At 58.5% G+C, this 18,028-nt stretch overlaps 1 protein-coding gene across 1 annotated transcript in view; it reads right to left on the bottom strand.

The window, feature by feature from the left end:
• LOC133341662 (collagen alpha-1(I) chain-like) overlaps positions 1-18,028 on the bottom strand; it is a 70,072-nt gene that overhangs the window by 29,667 nt on the left and 22,377 nt on the right. Inside the window, exons 12-30 of the mRNA XM_061550254.1 lie at positions 17,703-17,756; positions 16,853-16,897; positions 16,269-16,322; positions 16,016-16,060; positions 15,589-15,642; positions 14,544-14,588; positions 10,978-11,031; positions 10,729-10,773; positions 9,482-9,532; positions 9,247-9,354; positions 5,774-5,830; positions 5,312-5,365; positions 5,142-5,186; positions 4,678-4,731; positions 4,073-4,117; positions 2,467-2,520; positions 994-1,047; positions 571-624; positions 94-147 (exon numbers count right to left, since the gene is read on the bottom strand). Of these exons, the coding sequence (XP_061406238.1) occupies positions 94-147; positions 571-624; positions 994-1,047; positions 2,467-2,520; positions 4,073-4,117; positions 4,678-4,731; positions 5,142-5,186; positions 5,312-5,365; positions 5,774-5,830; positions 9,247-9,354; positions 9,482-9,532; positions 10,729-10,773; positions 10,978-11,031; positions 14,544-14,588; positions 15,589-15,642; positions 16,016-16,060; positions 16,269-16,322; positions 16,853-16,897; positions 17,703-17,756 (1,026 nt within the window). The remainder of the gene's footprint in view (positions 1-93; positions 148-570; positions 625-993; positions 1,048-2,466; positions 2,521-4,072; positions 4,118-4,677; positions 4,732-5,141; positions 5,187-5,311; positions 5,366-5,773; positions 5,831-9,246; positions 9,355-9,481; positions 9,533-10,728; positions 10,774-10,977; positions 11,032-14,543; positions 14,589-15,588; positions 15,643-16,015; positions 16,061-16,268; positions 16,323-16,852; positions 16,898-17,702; positions 17,757-18,028) is intronic.

The raw sequence follows: 18,028 nt of genomic DNA, 5'->3' as shown, positions 1-18,028 counted from the left end.
GAGTGGTGGGTGAGTGGTGGGATGAGTGGTGGGGTGAGTGGTGCTGGTGAGTGCTGGGTGAGTGGTGGGGTGAGTGGTGCTGGTGAGAGATACCTGCACACCCACGGCTCCCGGTAGACCCGGCTCACCCAGCTCACCCGGGAATCCCTTTCGGAACACGAGCACACAACCCGCACACACCGCACGGCCCGTCCACACCGCACACCTTGTGTGTGTCTGGTGCGTGTGTTGCTGTGTGTGCGTGTGTTGGTGTATGTATGTAAGTTGCTGTGTGTACGTGTGTTGGTGTATGTGAGTTTCTGTGTGTGCGTGTGTTGGTGTATGTATGTAAGTTGCTGTGTGTACGTGTGTTGGTGTATGTATGTAAGTTGCTGTGTGTACGTGTGTTGGTGTATGTATATAAGTTGCTGTGTGTGCGTGTGTTGGTGTATGTAAGTTGCTGTGTGTGCGTGTGTTGGTGTATGTAAGTTGCTGTGTGTGCGTGTGTTGGTGTATGTATGTGAGTTGCTGTGTGTGCGTGTGTTGGTGTATGTATGTAAGTTGCTGTGTGTACGTGCGTTCGATACTCACCTCCATCCCCACAGATCCCTGCGGTCCCTGACGACCTGGGGCTCCAGGTAGTCCCTGTCTCACACGCAAACAAAGATCCCCCGTGTAGCCTTAACAGACTGTTGGGGCAAGTGCTGTTAGTGTGCACCTATGAAGGCCGGCACGGCACACGAAGGGGTGGGTGGCCAGCACCACACTCGACCGCCTTTGTCTCCCCAGTAGCGGTGTTGACACATCGCACTAGGTACTCATTTGAGGCGGAGTCGACCTAGGAGAGGCCCAGGGAATCGCACTCTGGTCGCCAGGTTCGTAGCGCAGCGCGCTAACCACTATACCACCGCTCCCCACACGTACAACGACACACACACACGCGTATATACGCAGACACGCACATACACAAAGACATTGACACAAACGTGGTGTGGTGTGGGTGACGGCTCCCACCCTCTCAGCACGGGGCCCCGGGTCCCCTCTCTTGCCAGGGCTTGAAGGCAATCCCTGAACAGACACACACATACATAGAGATAGAGACAAAGCTCCCTCGTGTAGCCTACACAGGCCGCTGGGGCAAGTGCTGCTGGCGAACGCCTGTGGCTAATTGTATTTAAAGTCACTGCAGCAGGTCCTCATTTAAGGCTGAGCCGACCAAGTGGAGGCACAGGACCGGTTCAGCAGTTCAGATATCAATCGCCACTGATGTTAGCCGTGGCTGGAAATCAAACTCAGGTGGCCGGCTCTGTAGCGCGCCCCTCATTGGAGTCTTGGAGGGGGAGGGAGTTGGGGGGAGGGAGTTGGGGGGAGGGAGTTGGGGGGAGGGAGTTGGGGGGAGGGAGTTGGGGGGAGGGAGTTGGGGGGAGGGGCTGTGACTCGGCACACCGTGACGTGTGTGCGTGCACCTAGCCTGGCATAAGCGCCGCGGTGACCTCACCGCCACTTCATGGCGAACGGTACTTGTTGTTGTTGTGTGTGTGTGTGCCTGTTGGTCCTCGCTCACAGCACTTGCCCCAGCAGTCTGATAAGGCTATATGGTGGATCTTTGCCTTTGCATGGACTGTGCAGATATATTTTGTGCAGTGGCGGTTTCAAGGGGGGAGGGGTGCCTATGGGGTGACTTACAATTGGTATTTTATTGATATTTAGCAAACTACATGTCCTGTTATTGTTCTCCTAATACGGGGGGGGGGGGGGGGGGCGCAATTTAAAAGACTGACATTTCAAAACCGCCCCCCAACGGGAAGTCGATCTGCCAGTGTCTGGAGTGTCGAGTGTGTGTGTGTGTACAGGTGTGAGCCACCACTAAACGACTTTTGTTCGGCCGGATCGAGGGGGCTAAATGGGCGCGGCACGGGCTAGACAAGAAATGGAGTAATGTGGTACAGGAGGACGTAGATCCGAGTGGACTTGCCGATGACTGGTACCAGCGGTGTCAAGATCGGCTTCTGTGGAGGAGGCTCGTGAAGGACGCTACTGGGCAGTTGGAGGCAGTCGCCCTCCAACAATAACGGAGGGCGGAGGAGCGACGCTCACAACAACGAGCGGAGCGCCGGGTGGCTAAAGCACAGCAAGTTGGCACATTAGGAGGCACAGCCAGTCATCTTGGTCATCTCGGTCAGTCGACCCGTGGCACCTGGGTCTGCCCCGTGACCTCCTGCCAGCGGGTTTTCGACACTTCACGTGGCCTCAAGGTGCACTTGGCCTGGCACAAGCATCGTGGTGACGTCACCGCCACTTAGTGGCGAATGGCGGTTGTTGTTGTTGTTGTATGTGTGAGTGTGTGTATGTGAGTGTATGTGAGTGTATGTGTGAGTGTATGTGAGTGTGTGTATGTGAGTGTGTGTGAGTGTGTGTATGTGAGTGTGTGTATGTGTGTGTGTGTGTTTGTCTCTAGACTCGCTGTGATTTGCAGGAACGTCTCACCGGGGGGCCCAGAGTTCCGTTCAATCCCGGGGGGCCAGGCTCCCCCCGTAGACCCTGACAAATACAGACAAAGATCCTCCATATCGTCTTCATCGACTGCTGGGGTGCTGTCAACTAACGCGCTACATACAAATAACATTCATTGTGGGAGTGGTGTGGCTAGGAACTACGTCCGGCCGCCTTTGTCTTCCCAATGCTGATGCTTACACACGCAACAACAGGTACTCATTTAAGGCTGAGTCGTTCTAGGGGATGCCCAGAACAAGTTTGAACTCCACTTGCTACTGATGTTGGTCGTGAGCGGGAATCAAACTCGAGGGGGAGTGTGGTAGCGTAGGGCGCTCACCACGCTCACAGATGTCACTCACCACCCCTCACTCACCACCCCTCACTCACCACTCACCACCCCTCACTCACCACCCCTCACTCACCACCCTTACTCACCACCCCTCACTCACCACCCTTCACTCACCACCCCTCACCCACCACTCTCACTCACCACCCTCACTCACCACCCCTCACTCACCACCCCTCACTCACCACTCACCACCCCTCACTCACTCACCACCCCTCACTCACCACACTCACTCACCACCCCTCACTCACCACCCCTCACTCACCACTCACCACCCCTCACTCACTCACCACCCCTCACTCACCACCCTCACTCACCACCCCTCACCCACTCACCACCCTTCACTCACCACCCTCACCCACAACCCCTCACTCACCACTCATCACCCCTCACTCATCACCCCTCACTCACCACCCTCACTCACCACCCTCACCCACAACCCTTACTCACCACCCCTCACTCACCACCCCTCACTCACCACCCTCACTCACCACCCTTACTCACCACCCCTCACTCACCACCCTTCACTCACCACCCTTCACTCACCACCCCTCACTCACCACCCCTCACTCACCACTCACTCACCACCCTTACTCACCACCCCTCACTCACCACCCTTCACTCACCACCCCTCACTCACCACCCCTCACTCACTCACCACCCCTCACCCACCACCCCTCACCCACCACCTCTCACCCACAACCCTCACTCACCACCCTCACCCACTACCCTCACTCACCACCCTCACCCACTACCCTCACCCACTACCAGTCACCCACCACCCCTCACCCACCACCCTCACCCACCACCCTCACCCACCACCCCTCACCCACCACCTCTCACCCACCACCCCTCACCCACCACCCCTCACCCACCACCCTCACCCACTACCCCTCACCCACCACCCCTCACCCACCACCTCTCACCCACCACCCTCACCCACTACCCCTCACCCACCACCCCTCACCCACCACCTCTCACCCACCACCCTCACCCACCACCCTCACCCACTACCCCTCACCCACCACCCCTCACCCAACACCCCTCACCCACCACCCCTCACCCCCACCCCTCACCCACCACCACCTCACCCACCACCCTCACCCACCCACCACCCCTCACCCACCACCCCCTCACCCACCACCTCTCACCCACCACCCCTCACCCACACCCTCACCCACTACCCCTCACCCACCACCCCTCACTCACCACCCCTCAACCACCACCACTCACCCACCACCGTTTACTTACCCTGCGCCCTCTCCGTGCTGTGATTCCTGCCCTTCCAGGAACGCCCTGCAAAGACACAGACACACACAGGCACACACACAGACACACACACACAGACACACCACAGACACACACAGACACACACACAGACACACACACAGGCACACACACAGACACACACAGACCACACACACAGACACACACAGACACACACACAGACACACACACACAGACACACACAGACACACACAGACACATACGCACAGACACATACACACAGACACACACAGGGGTCATGTTGTGCTGCAGGGGTCACGTGTAGGGGTCATGTTGTGATGCAGGGGTCATGTGTAGGGGTCATGTTGTGATGTAGGGGTCATGTGTAGGGGTCATGTTGTGATGTAGGGGTCATGTTGTGATGTAGGGGTCATGAGTAGGGGTCATGTGTAGGGGTCATGTTGTGATGCAGGGGTCATGTTGTGATGCAGGGGTCATGTTGTGATGCAGGGGTCATGTTGTGATGTAGGGGTCATGTTGTAATGTAGGGGTCATGTTGTGATGTAGGGGTCATGAGTAGGGGTCATGTGCAGGGGTCATGTGTAGGGGTCATGTTGTGCTGCGGGAACCTGTGTACCCGGAATTCCATCCAATCCTGGGGGGCCCTGCGCTCCCTTCTCTCCCTAGGGTGAGTGGGGGGCCAAACAGGAATACAACTGGGGCAGAATGTCAAGGAACATTTCCATCAAATTCACAAGATTACATCCTGGAGCGGGGTGGGTCATCTCAGCCCATCATCACTCCGGGATTGATAACATTGGTACCAGTGTGCATGTGAGCTCAACTGTGCTCATCCTATGGGGAGCCACGTCCCTGTCATAGTAATATGGAATTTACATCACTGGCTCTGTTGGGGGATGCTGATACATTGCCGCACTCGGTACAGCTCCACCACACTGAGCGGGCAGCAACCTATTTTCTGTACTGCCACCTTCAAGTCGAGCAATGCACGGTGGTCACTGCACGGTCCACCAACCCCTGGATGCAGCAGGGCACAGGGTGAGTAGTGGCCTGCCACGTGACGTCACTGTACCTGCAGTCCAGGTGAACCCCCCAGTCCCCTCTGCCCCGTGCGACCCTGCACACACACAAAGACAAAGATCCCCGTATGGCTTTAACACACCGCCGGGGCAAGTGCAGCTGCAGCTGTGAATGATCTGGAGGTGTTGCCGTGGGCGGGAGCGGTGCTCATCGGGGCCTCACTCTCTTCCCTGGGTTGCCCTTCACGCCAGCCGCCCCCTCCGCTCCCATCGCTCCCTGCACAAGACACACAAAGACAAAGATCGCCCGCGTAGCCTTTACTAGACTGCTGGGGCAAGTGCTGTTCGCGAGAAGCACCCATGAAGGCCAACCGCCTTTGACTCTCCAGTAGCGAAGTCGACACGACGCACCAGGTATTAATTTGAGGCTGAGTCGACCTAGGCGAGGCCCAGGACCGGTTCAGATAATCGTCACTGGTGTTGGTGGCCGTGAGCAGAAATGGAACCCGGGTCGCCGGGTTCGTAGCGAGGCGTAGCGCTAACCACGACACGGCCGCTCCCCACGACACAGGCACAGTGACACGCACAAAAACAACGACACGTCCACAGGTGCCCCACGTCGCCTCCGCAGACCGTGAGGGGAAGTGGTGACAGCGACAGACACCGCCACACGCAGCGAACTCACCTGGGCCCCCTCGGTGCCGTTGGTCCCAGCGGGGACCCCCAGAGCCCCCTCCTGTCCCTGAAGACAAAACGCAGATTAAGAGACCCCCCCCACCCTCACAGCCAGCCCCACCCCCCTCACTCAGCCCCTACCCTCACCCCGCACCCACCCCCCTCACACCCCACACAGCCTCTCCCCTCACCCCGCACTCAGCCCCCCCCCCCTCACCCACCCCCCCTCACACCCTACACAGCCCCTCACCCGCCCCCCTTTCACGCCCCACCAAACCCCTCCCCTCATCCACCCCCCTCGCCACCCACCCAGCCCCTCCCCCCACACCGCCTCAGGGAGTCTCAGGGCCCTGCCGCCTCGGGGGTGTTTGGGCCACGCATCCCACTGGAGGTGGAGCGGCGTCTCACTGGGGGTGGAGCGGCGTCTCACTGGGGGTGGAGCGGCGTCTCACTGGGGGTGGAGCGGCGTCTCACTGGGGGTGGAGCGGCGTCTCACTGGGGGTGGAGCGGCGTCTCACTGGGGGTGGAGCGGCGTCTCACTGGGGGTGGAGCGGCGTCTCACTGGGGGTGGAGCGGCGTCTCACTGGGGGTGGAGCGACGTCTCACTGGGGGTGGAGCGGCGTCTCGGTTCTCCGCGTGGCCGGAGGAAGCCGGCAGAGCCCCGACGGCAGCACAACACCTGCTGCGTGATCCACCCCCCCCCCCCCTCGCCTCCTCCTGCTGCGTGATCCACCCCTCCCCCTCGCCTCCTCCTCCTGCTGCGTGATCCACCCCCCCTCGCCTCCTCCTCCACCTGCGTGATCCACCCCCCCCCTCGCCTCCTCCTCCTGCTGCGTGATCCACCACTCCCCCCTCGCCTCCTCCTGCTGCTGCGTGATCCACCCCCCCCCCTCGCCTCCTCCACCTGCGTGATCCACCCCCCCCTCGCCTCCTCCTGCTGCTGCGTGATCCACCACTCCCCCCTCGCCTCCTCCTCCTGCTGCGTGATCCCCCCCCCCCCCTCGCCTCCTCCTCCTGCTGCGTGATCCACCCCCCCCCCCTCGCCTCCTCCTCCACCTGCGTGATCCACCCCCCCCCTCGCCTCCTCCTCCTGCTGCGTGATCCACCACTCCCCCCTCGCCTCCTCCTCCTGCTGCGTGATCCACCCCCCCCCCCTCGCCTCCTCCTCCTGCTGCGTGATCCACCCCACCCCCTCGCCTCCTCCTCCTGCTGCGTGATCCACCCCCCCTCGCCTCCTCCTCCTGCTGCGTGATCCACCCCCCCCCCCCTCGCCTCCTCCTCCTCCTGCTGCGTGATCCACCCCCCCTCGCCTCCTCCTCCACCTGCGTCATCCACCCCCCCCCCTCGCCTCCTCCTCCTGCTGCGTGATCCACCCCCCCTCGCCTCCTCCTCCTCCTGCTGCGTGATCCACCCCCCCCCCCTCGCCTCCTCCTCCTGCTGCGTGATCCACCCCCCCGCGCCTCCTCCTCCTGCTGCGTGATCCACCCCCCCTCGCCTCCTCCTCCACCTGCGTGATCCACCCCCCCCCCCCTCGCCTCCTCCTCCTGCTGCGTGATCCACCCCTCCCCTCGCCTCCTCCTCCTGCTGCGTGATCCACCCCCCCCTCGCCTCCTCCTCCACCTGCGTGATCCACCCCCCCCCTCGCCTCCTCCTCCTCCTGCTGCGTGATCCACCCCTCCCCTCGCCTCCTCCTCCTGCTGCGTGATCCACCCCCCCTCGCCTCCTCCTGCTGCTGCGTGATCCACCACCCCCCCTCGCCTCCTCCTCCTCCTGCTGCTGCTGCATGATCCACCGCCCCCCTCGCCTCCTCCTGCTGCTGCTGCATGATCCACCCCCCCCCCCCTTGCCTCCTCCTGCTGCTGCTGCATGATCCACCCCCCCCCTTGCCTCCTCCTCCTGCTGCTGCATGATCCACCCCCCCCCCCTCGCCTCCTCCTGCTGCTGCGTGATCCACCACTCCCCCCTCGCCTCCTCCTGCTGCTGCGTGATCCACCCCCCCCCTCGCCTCCTCCTGCTGCTGCGTGATCCACCACTCCCCCCTCGCCTCCTCCTCCTGCTGCGTGATCCACCACTCCCCCCTCGCCTCCTCCTCCTGCTGCGTGATCCACCACTCCCCCCTCGCCTCCTCCTGCTGCTGCGTGATCCACCCCCCCCCTCGCCTCCTCCTCCTCCTGCTGCGTGATCCACCCCCCCTCGCCTCCTCCTCCTGCTGCGTGATCCACCCCCCCCCCTCGCCTCCTCCTGCTGCTGCGTGGTCCACCCCCCCCCCCTCGCCTCCTCCTCCTCCTGCTGCGTGATCCACCCCCCCCTCGCCTCCTCCTGCTGCGTGATCCACCCCCCCCCCCTCGCCTCCTCCTCCTGCTGCGTGATCCACCCCCCCCCCTCGCCTCCTCCTGCTGCTGCGTGATCCACCCCCCCCTCGCCTCCTCCTGCTGCTGCGTGGTATACCCCCCCCTCGCCTCCTCCTCCTCCTGCTGCGTGATCCACCCCCCCTCGCCTCCTCCTCCTCCTGCTGCGTGGTCCACCCCCCCCCTCGCCTCCTTCTCCTGCTGCGTGATCCACCCCCCCCCTTGCCTCCTCCTGCTGCGTGATCCACCCCCCCCCCCCTCCTGATCGCCGTGATCGGGAGCGGCGCGTGATGCATCTCCGGAGGAGTCACGGAGCCGGGCCCCTCACACCCATTGGGGCTTTCGCGTGCACCAACTTCGAGCCCTTTTATGCAAATCGAGGCCTTCAATTACACGCAATAAAAAACAATTATGTAAATGGAGGGGGGGGGGGCTTCATTGCGTGGGGGATGTGTGCAGGTGTGGGGGGGCCGTGGGAACTTTGGTGTGGCAGCCAATAGAGGAAGGGGTCGGTGGTGGTGGTGGGGGGGGGCGGTGATTTGGAAAGGGGGGCCGGGTGAAGAGTGAGGATTGGGGGGTTACCTCGGTTGTAGTGTGGGGGGCCATGAAAGCATGAAGATTTAGGAGAGTAAAGTGGGGGGGGGGGGGGGGGGCGCTTTTGTGTTCGGTCGTCCTTGCCCCGCACCTACGTACGGTGCGAATGAAGTTCAACGTCGAGGGGGCGGAGGGGCGGGGGGGGAACCCGCGTGGGAGTTCCCAGCAGCGCCGCCAGAGGGCGGCACCGCACCGGGGCCCGCCGCTAGTCGCACAGAGACAAAGAGCCTCCGTATAGCCAGGACGGGCTGCTGGGGCAAGTGCTGTTAGCGAGCACCTATGAAGGCCGGCACGAGGGGCTTTGGTGGCGAGAACCACTCCTGGCCGCCTTTGGTCTCCCTCGTGGCAATGTTTACACACAGGTACCGGTCACTGGCGTTGAGCGGGAATCGAAGTCGCGTCACCGGTTTCGTAGTGCGGCGCGCTAACCGCTGCACCACCGCTCCCCACACTGAGTCAACCACACACCCCCCCCCCTGCTCCCCCTCCCACCCAACTACCACCCCCCGCCCCCACCCCTGTCCCCCAGACCCCAACTCACGGGGGGTCCCGGCTCCCCCTCGGGCCCCTCCTCCCCCTTGGCCCCCACGTCGCCATCCGCCCCTCGGGGGCCTCGATGGCCCCCAGGGCCTGGGGCCCCAGGGTCGCCCTGGGGGAGACAAAGGCGGCTCGCGTTATGAATGGGGATCCACGCGGTGATGGAGATGATGGTGGTGATGGTAGAGACCTTGTGAGGGTGGTTCAGGGGGCAAGGTGGGACTGGGGGGGGGGCTCACCTTTGACCCCGGGGGTCCCGTGTCCCCCTTCTGGCCTCTTTCAGTCACTCCCTGTGGGAAGGGGGGGGGGTGGCAATGATGATGGTGATGATCATGGTGATGGTGGTGGTGATGACAATCATGGTGATGATGGTGATGATGATAATCATGGTGATGATGGCAATGATGATAATCATGGTGATGGTGGTGGTGATGATAATCATGGTGATGGTGGTGATGATGATAATCATGGTGATGGTGGTGGTGATGATGATAATCATGGTGATGGTGGTGATGACAATCATGGTGATGGTGGTGGTGATGATGATAATCATGGTGATGGTGGTGATGATGATAATCATGGTGATGGTGGTGATGATGATAATCATGGTGATGGTGGTGGTGATGATAATCATGGTGATGGTGGTGATGATGATAATCATGGTGATGGTGGTGATGATGATAATCATGGTGATGGTGGTGATGATGACAATCATGGTGATGGTAGTTATGATGATAATCATGGTGATGGTGGTGATGATGACAATCATGGTGATGGTAGTTATGATGATAATCATGGTGATGGTGGTGATGATGATAATCATGGTGATGGTAGTTATGACAATCATGGTGATAGTGGTGATGATGGTGATGATGTCGATGGACGCCAGTATTCAATGTCAAAGAAAAGCCACAATCACCACATCGTCGTTAACCACTGGTCACGCCAACCTCCACTCTCAAGTTCCCACGTGGTGTGACTTGACCCGGATTGCCTCGAAGCGTCGCGAGGAGCATGTTCACCTGAACGCGCCCGCGGTAGAAGCCGACGCACCGAGTCCGTGTGCGCAGGGATTGCGTGGTGACACCCTTGTCATGGAACCCTCCACCACCCGACGAGATGGTCACGTTTACGCAGATATTAGTATTAGTATTATCATCGCATTTCTCTTAACAACGTCCGGATGTGTCCATCAAATTCTGACAGATAAAGCTCCTCCCCCCTCTCACCCCCCTCTCACCCCCCTCCTCCCCCCTCCTCCCCCCCCACCCCCCTCAACCCCCCACCCCCACCTCCGCACTGGTGGCGCCTCGGGAAGAGTCCCGGGATTGATCACCGGCATTCGAGCGAGACGCTGATGTGAAGTTCAGCCGTGATAAGTTAGACAGGTAAGTTCCACAGGTGAGTGTGACAGGTGAATGAGGGATACAGGTAAGTGGTACAGGTGAGTGAGACGCGCGAGGTGGGAAGATGTGAATCAACCCACCTGGTCTCCTTTAGGTCCCAGGGGGCCCAAGTTCCCAGGGTCACCCTAGAAGACAAAGAGCACGACTCACCACCATCACCACCACCATCACCACAATTATCACCACCATCATGACCATCACCACAATTATCACCACCATCACCAACACAATTATAACCACCATCATGCCCATCACCACCACAACCATGATTATCACTACCACCATCACCCTCACCACCACCATCATCAGCACGACAAAGCAACACTAACCTTGTCCCCTGTTGGACCCCACTCCCCATGGACCCCTTTTGTTCCTCCAGGGCCCTGCATGGGGAGTACAGAGGGGATACACGGGTATCAAGGACCCCTGTGATGGTGGCCTCACCCTTAGTGACCCCACCCACACCCTCTGGCCTCCATCCCCCGAACTAAAATCTCAAATTCACCAAACACCAGAATATTTGGTATGGGTCTTTGTGTGAGTTTGTGGGTCTACGTGTGAGTCTATGGGTATTTGTGTGAGTCTGTGGATCTACGTGTGAGTCGATGGGTTTCTGTGTGAGTCTATGTGTCTCTGTGTGAGTCCATGGGTCTACGTGCGAGTCCATGGGTCTCTGTGTGAGTCTATGGGTCTTTGTGGGAGTCTATGGGTCTCCATGTGAGTCTATGGGTCTCCGTGTACATCTATTGGTCTCTGTGTGAGTATATGGGTCTTTGTGTGAGTCTTTGGGTCTCTGTGTGAGTCTATGGGTCTTTTGTGAGTCTATGGGTCTCCGTGTAAGTCTATGGGTCACCGTGTGAGTCTATGGGTCTCCGTGTGAGTCTATGGGTCTCTGTGTGAGTCTATGGGTCTCTGTGTGAGTCTATGGGTCCTCCTGTGAACCTATGGGTCTCTGTGTGAGTCTATGGGTCTCCGTGTGAGTCTATGGGTCTCTGTGTGAGTCTATGGGCTCCGTGTGAGTCTATGGGTCTCTGTGTGAGTCTATGGGTCTCTGTGTGAGTCTATGGGTCTCCGTGTGAGTCTATGGGTCTCTGTGTGAGTCTATGGGCTCCGTGTGAGTCTATGGGTCTCTGTGTGAGTCTATGGGTCTCTGTGTGAGTATATGGGTCTCTGTGTGAGTCTATGGGTCTCCGTGTGAGTCTATGGGCTCCGTGTGAGTCTATGGGTCTCTGTGTGAGTATATGGGTCTCCGTGTGAGTCTATGGGCTCCGTGTGAGTATATGGGTCTCCGTGTGAGTCTATGGGCTCCGTGTGAGTATATGGGTCTCTGTGTGAGTCTATGGGCTCCGTGTGAGTCTATGGGTCTCTGTGTGAGTCTATGGGCTCCGTGTGAGTCTATGGGTCTCTGTGTGAGTATATGGGTCTCCGTGTGAGTCTATGGGTCTCTGTGTGAGTCTATGGGTCTCTGTGTGAGTATATGGGTCTCCGTGTGAGTATATGGGTCTCCGTGTGAGTCTATGGGCTCCGTGTGAGTCTATGGGCTCCGTGTGAGTCTATGGGCTCTGTGTGAGTCTATGGGCTCTGTGTGAGTCTATGGGTCTCCGTGTGAGTCTATGGGCTCCGTGTGAGTATATGGGTCTCTGTGTGAGTCTATGGGCTCTGTGTGAGTCTATGGGCTCTGTGTGAGTCTATGGGCTCCGTGTGAGTCTATGGGCTCCGTGTGAATCTATGGGTCTCTGTGTGAGTATATGGGTCTCCGTGTGAGTCTATGGGTCTCTGTGTGAGTATATGGGTCTCCGTGTGAGTCTATGGGCTCCGTGTGAGTCTATGGGTCTCTGTGTGAGTATATGGGTCTCCGTGTGAGTCTATGGGTCTCTGTGTGAGTATATGGGTCTCCGTGTGAGTCTATGGGTCTCCGTGTGAGTCTATGGGTCTCCGTGTGAGTCTATGGGTCTCTGTGTGAGTATATGGGTCTCCGTGTGAGTCTATGGGCTCCGTGTGAGTCTATGGGCTCCGTGTGAGTCTATGGGTCTCCGTGTGAGTCTATGGGTCTCCGTGTGAGTATATGGGTCTCCGTGTGAGTCTATGGGTCTCCGTGTGAGTATATGGGTCTCCGTGTGAGTCTATGGGTCTCCGTGTGAGTATATGGGTCTCCGTGTGAGTCTATGGGATCCGTGTGAGTATATGGGTCTCCGTGTGAGTCTATGGGTTTCTGTGTGAGTCTATGGGCTCCGTGTGAGTCTATGGGTCTCTGTGTGAGTCTATGGGCTCCGTGTGAGTCTATGGGCTCCGTGTGAGTCTATGGGCTCCGTGTGAGTCTATGGGCTCCGTGTGAGTCTATGGGTCTCTGTGTGAGTCTATGGGCTCCGTGTGAGTCTATGGGCTCCGTGTGAGTCTATGGGCTCCGTGTGAGTCTATGGGCTCCGTGTGAGTCTATGGGCTCCGTGTGAGTCTATGGGCTCCGTGTGAGTCTATGGGCTCCGTGTGAGTCTATGGGCTCCGTGTGAGTCTATGGGCTCCGTGTGAGTCTATGGGCTCCGTGTGAGTCTATGGGCTCCGTGTGAGTCTATGGGCTCCGTGTGAGTCTATGGGCTCCGTGTGAGTCTATGGCTCCGTGTGAGTCTATGGGCTCCGTGTGAGTCTATGGGCTCCGTGTGAGTCTATGGGCTCCGTGTGAGTCTATGGGCTCCGTGTGAGTCTATGGGCTCCGTGTGAGTCTATGGGCTCCGTGTGAGTCTATGGGCTCCGTGTGAGTCTATGGGCTCCGTGTGAGTCTATGGGCTCCGTGTGAGTCTATGGGCTCCGTGTGAGTCTATGGGCTCCGTGTGAGTCTATGGGCTCCGTGTGAGTCTATGGGCTCCGTGTGAGTCTATGGGCTCCGTGTGAGTCTATGGGCTCCGTGTGAGTCTATGGGCTCCGTGTGAGTCTATGGGCTCCGTGTGAGTCTATGGGCTCCGTGTGAGTCTATGGGCTCCGTGTGAGTCTATGGGCTCCGTGTGAGTCTATGGGCTCCGTGTGAGTCTATGGGCTCCGTGTGAGTCTATGGGCTCCGTGTGAGTCTATGGGCTCCGTGTGAGTCTATGGGCTCCGTGTGAGTCTATGGGCTCCGTGTGAGTCTATGGGCTCCGTGTGAGTCTATGGGCTCCGTGTGAGTCTATGGGCTCCGTGTGAGTCTATGGGCTCCGTGTGAGTCTATGGGCTCCGTGTGAGTCTATGGGCTCCGTGTGAGTCTATGGGCTCCGTGTGAGTCTATGGGCTCCGTGTGAGTCTATGGGCTCCGCTCCGTGTGAGTCTATGGGCTCCGTGTGAGTCTATGGGCTCCGTGTGAGTCTATGGGCTCCGTGTGAGTCTATGGGCTCCGTGTGAGTATATGGGTCTCCGTGTGAGTCTATGGGCTCCGTGTGAGTCTATGGGCTCCGTGTGAGTCTATGGGCTCCGTGTGAGTCTATGGGCTCCGTGTGAGTCTATGGGCTCCGTGTGAGTCTATGGGCTCCGTGTGAGTCTATGGGCTCCGTGTGAGTCTATGGGCTCCGTGTGAGTCTATGGGCTCCGTGTGAGTCTATGGGCTCCGTGTGAGTCTATGGGCTCCGTGTGAGTCTATGGGCTCCGTGTGAGTCTATGGGCTCCGTGTGAGTCTATGGGCTCCGTGTGAGTATATGGGTCTCCGTGTGAGTCTATGGGCTCCGTGTGAGTCTATGGGTCTCTGTGTGAGTCTATGGGCTCCGTGTGAGTCTATGGGCTCCGTGTGAGTCTATGGGCTCCGTGTGAGTCTATGGGTCTCTGTGTGAGTATATGGGTCTCTGTGTGAGTCTATGGGCTCCGTGTGAGTCTATGGGCGATAGTGAATGATGGGATTCGTCAAAGGAGTGGGGGTCTGGCGGGTTGCGAGACGAACCGGGTCTCCCGTGTCCCCTGGCAACCCGTCCAGACCAGGGACTCCCTGCACACAAACACAGATAGACACACAGACACACAGATAGACACACAGACACACAGATAGACACACAGACACACAGATAGACACACAGACAGACAGATAGACATACATACACACAGATAGACATACAGACACACAGATAGACATACAGACACACAGATTAACAGATAAACATACAGACACACAGATAGACATACATACACACAGATATACATACAAACGCACAGATAGACATACAGGCAGACACACGGACACACAGAGATACACACAGAGACATGGAGACAGACACACGCAGAGACACATAGACATGCAGATACACAGACATGCAGATAGTCACATAGAAATGCAAACTCACAGGCATGCGGACATACACGCAGAGAGACATTCAGACACAGCAAGACACGAGAGGCACACAGACACACCCACACAGACACACAGACACACACACACAGACACACACACAAACACACGTGTAACTACACAGAGATTAATAATTCAACGCATTTTTATTCTCTGGCTGTCGCTCTCTTCCTCTCTCTCTCTAAGGGGAGAGGCAATCCCTGTTGCTTTATTGTTTGTATCGGATCAGGAGGTGTGATCGCTGATCTAGCAATCATTTAATATTTATGTGTGTGTGTAGCAATTCATCACCCACGTGTGTGTGTGTCAGCGTGCGTGCGTGTATTCGGGGAGCGGTGGCGCAGTGGTTAGCTCACTACGAACCCAGCGACCCGGGTTCGAATTCAGAATATCTGAACCGGTCCTGGGCTTCCTCTAGGTCGACGCGACCTTAAATGAGTACCTAGTACGCTGTGTATAAAACTTTAGCACTGGGAAGACAAAGGCGGTTGGGGTGGTGCTGGTTACCCACCCCCTCGTGTGCCGTGCGGGCCTTCATAGGTGCTCGCTAACAGCACTTGCCCCAACAGTCTGTTGAGGCTACACGGGGGATCTTTGTCTGTGTGTGCGTGTGCAGGTGTTGTGTGTGTCGAGTGGGGGTCACCTGCAAGCCGTGGGTCCCCTTGAGACCCCTGGAGCCAGGGGGACCTGAGGGTCCCTGCAACAACAACAACAACAACCACTAAGTGGCGGTGACGTCACCACGGCGGCTGTGCCAGACTAGGTGCACTCCAAGGCCACGTGAAGTGTCGAAGGCTCGCTGCTGACAGCGGGTCACGTGGCAGACTGCAGGTGGCCTGACTGAGTTGACCGGCAGATGCACACCAGCGGTGCTCCCCACTCGTTGCTGTGAGCAACAACAACAACAACACAAAGATCCCCCGGATAGCCTCAACAGACTGTCGGGGCAAGTTCTTTTAGCGAGTGAGCACCTAGAAAGGCCAGCTCGGCACACGAGGGGGTGGGTGGGTGGCCAGCACCGCGCAGGCCGCCTTTGTCTCCCCAGTGACACAGACACACCGTCGACTCACCTGGAGCCCCGCGAAGCCCGGGGGACCCGCGCTCCCGTGATCCCCCTGAGCGAGATCAAAGTGGAGAGGGAGCAGAGCGCGGAGAGGGTTTCGTCAGCCATTGCTCTATCCGCTGCTGGCTGAAGCCCTCCCCGCGCCTCTCGCCATCCCTCACGAGCCCGCACCACCCAGACCCAGCACACGAGGCGACTTCATCGCTCCGTCTCCACGGGGGACGTCACTCGGGAGGGGGGGGGGGGGTGTGGTGTCTCACCCGTGGGCCGGGGTAACCCTTGATCCCCTTCGTCCCCGGGGGACCCCTCTGACCCTTCAGCAACAAACAACAACAACAACGACAACAACAACAACAACGACGACAACAAGGGTGAGTCCCCCACTCCCACGCCACTTGACGCGAGAGTTTGGCTCCGACAGCGACAACTCGACGAGAGCTGTCCCCACTCCCCTCCCCCCCGTGACACACGACACAGACAAAGACCCCCCCCCCTCCACCCATATAGCCGCAACAGGCCGTTGGGGCAAGTGCTGTTGGCGAGTGGGACCTGTGAAGGCCGGCACGGTATCCCAGGGGGTGGGTGGCCAGCACCACGCCCGGCCGACCTGCACCAGATACTCATTTGAGGCTGAATCGACCTAGGGGAGGCCCAGGATGGGTTCAGATAATAGCCGCTGAGACGATGATGCGATGGGGTTCTGGTGTGACTCGATCTGTCGAACTCTATTGACACCGGGCACACGTTTTGGGGTGCGTCTTACTCTTATACTCCAGTAAGTACGGTAGTTAGAGTTGCTTAATGAGCCAGTTAACGAATGGTTGACTCCAAGAGGGACTCTCACCGGCTTGCCTCGTGCTCCATACCTCCCCTCGTCTCCATATCCGCCCTGCAGGACACGCGTGTCGCGCCGTTAGCACTCGTTCACGGTGACCAGGCGTGTGAGTGACCAGGTGAGTGAGTGACCAGGTGAGTGAGTGACCAAGGGAGTGAGTGACCAGGTGAGTGACCAGGTGAGTGAGTGACCAAGGGAGTGAGTGACCAGGTGAATGACCAGGTGAGTGAGTGACCAGGTGAGTGAGTGACCAGGCGTGTGCATGTGCCTATAGGACACGCCGACATACACGTGACCCACCTGTGCACACCGATACAAAGATAAATTAAAGATATCCCGTATGTCTTCAACATAGTCTTAGCGAGTAGCAGCTATGAAGGCCAGAACGGCACACGAGGGGGTGGGTGAGCCAGCGCCACGCTCCGTTGCATGTCTCCCCAGTGGCGATGTGTACACACCATACCAGGTACTCATTTGAGGCTGAGTCGACCTAGGGGAGGCCCAGGACTGGTTAAGATAATCGTCACCGGCGTTGGCCTTGAGCGGGTGACCATAGTGCGAACAGATGTGTCTACAGGTTGCGGGAATAGGTGTATGTACAGGTGCGCACAGGTGTGTGTACATGTGTATCTATAGGTGAGTGTACAGGTGTGTACAGGTGAGAGCGTACAAGTGTGCGTACAGATGAGTGTACATCGTTCAGAGTACAGGTGTGCAGCGGTGTCTTTATTGGTGAGTAAACAGGGGTATGCGTACAGGCGAGTGTGTATGTGTGTGGTCACATGCGCGTGTACAGGTGTGTGCACTGGCGTGTGTACAGGTGTGTGCGAGTACAGGTGAGTGCGTGTCTGTGCATCACCTCAGGTCCCGACAGCCCAGGTAGACCACGGGGACCACGTGGTCCGAGCATGCCCTGCAAAAAAATCCACCATCATCATTATCATCTCATCACACTTATCATCATAATTGGCCATCATCAGGATCCCCATCATCGCTACTATCATCATCACGACCACCATCTTCACCACCTACGATGTACTCAGTGGCTCAGTGGGGACAGGAAGAGGAGAAAAGGGGGGGGCACAGTGCCCCCCCCCCTTCCCCCAGCAGGTATCCCCCCTCCCTCCCCACCCCTCAACCTTCAATGTCACTCCCAACCCCCAGTCCGGACCCCACACGGAGTGC

This window comes from Lethenteron reissneri, chromosome 12 (assembly GCF_015708825.2).
Source record: "Lethenteron reissneri isolate LAM-NWPU_2019-01 chromosome 12, ASM1570882v1, whole genome shotgun sequence".
Taxonomy (NCBI): Eukaryota; Metazoa; Chordata; class Hyperoartia; order Petromyzontiformes; family Petromyzontidae; genus Lethenteron; species Lethenteron reissneri.
Note: the sequence above shows the minus strand (reverse complement) of the source record. Positions and strands in the feature narration are given on the sequence as shown.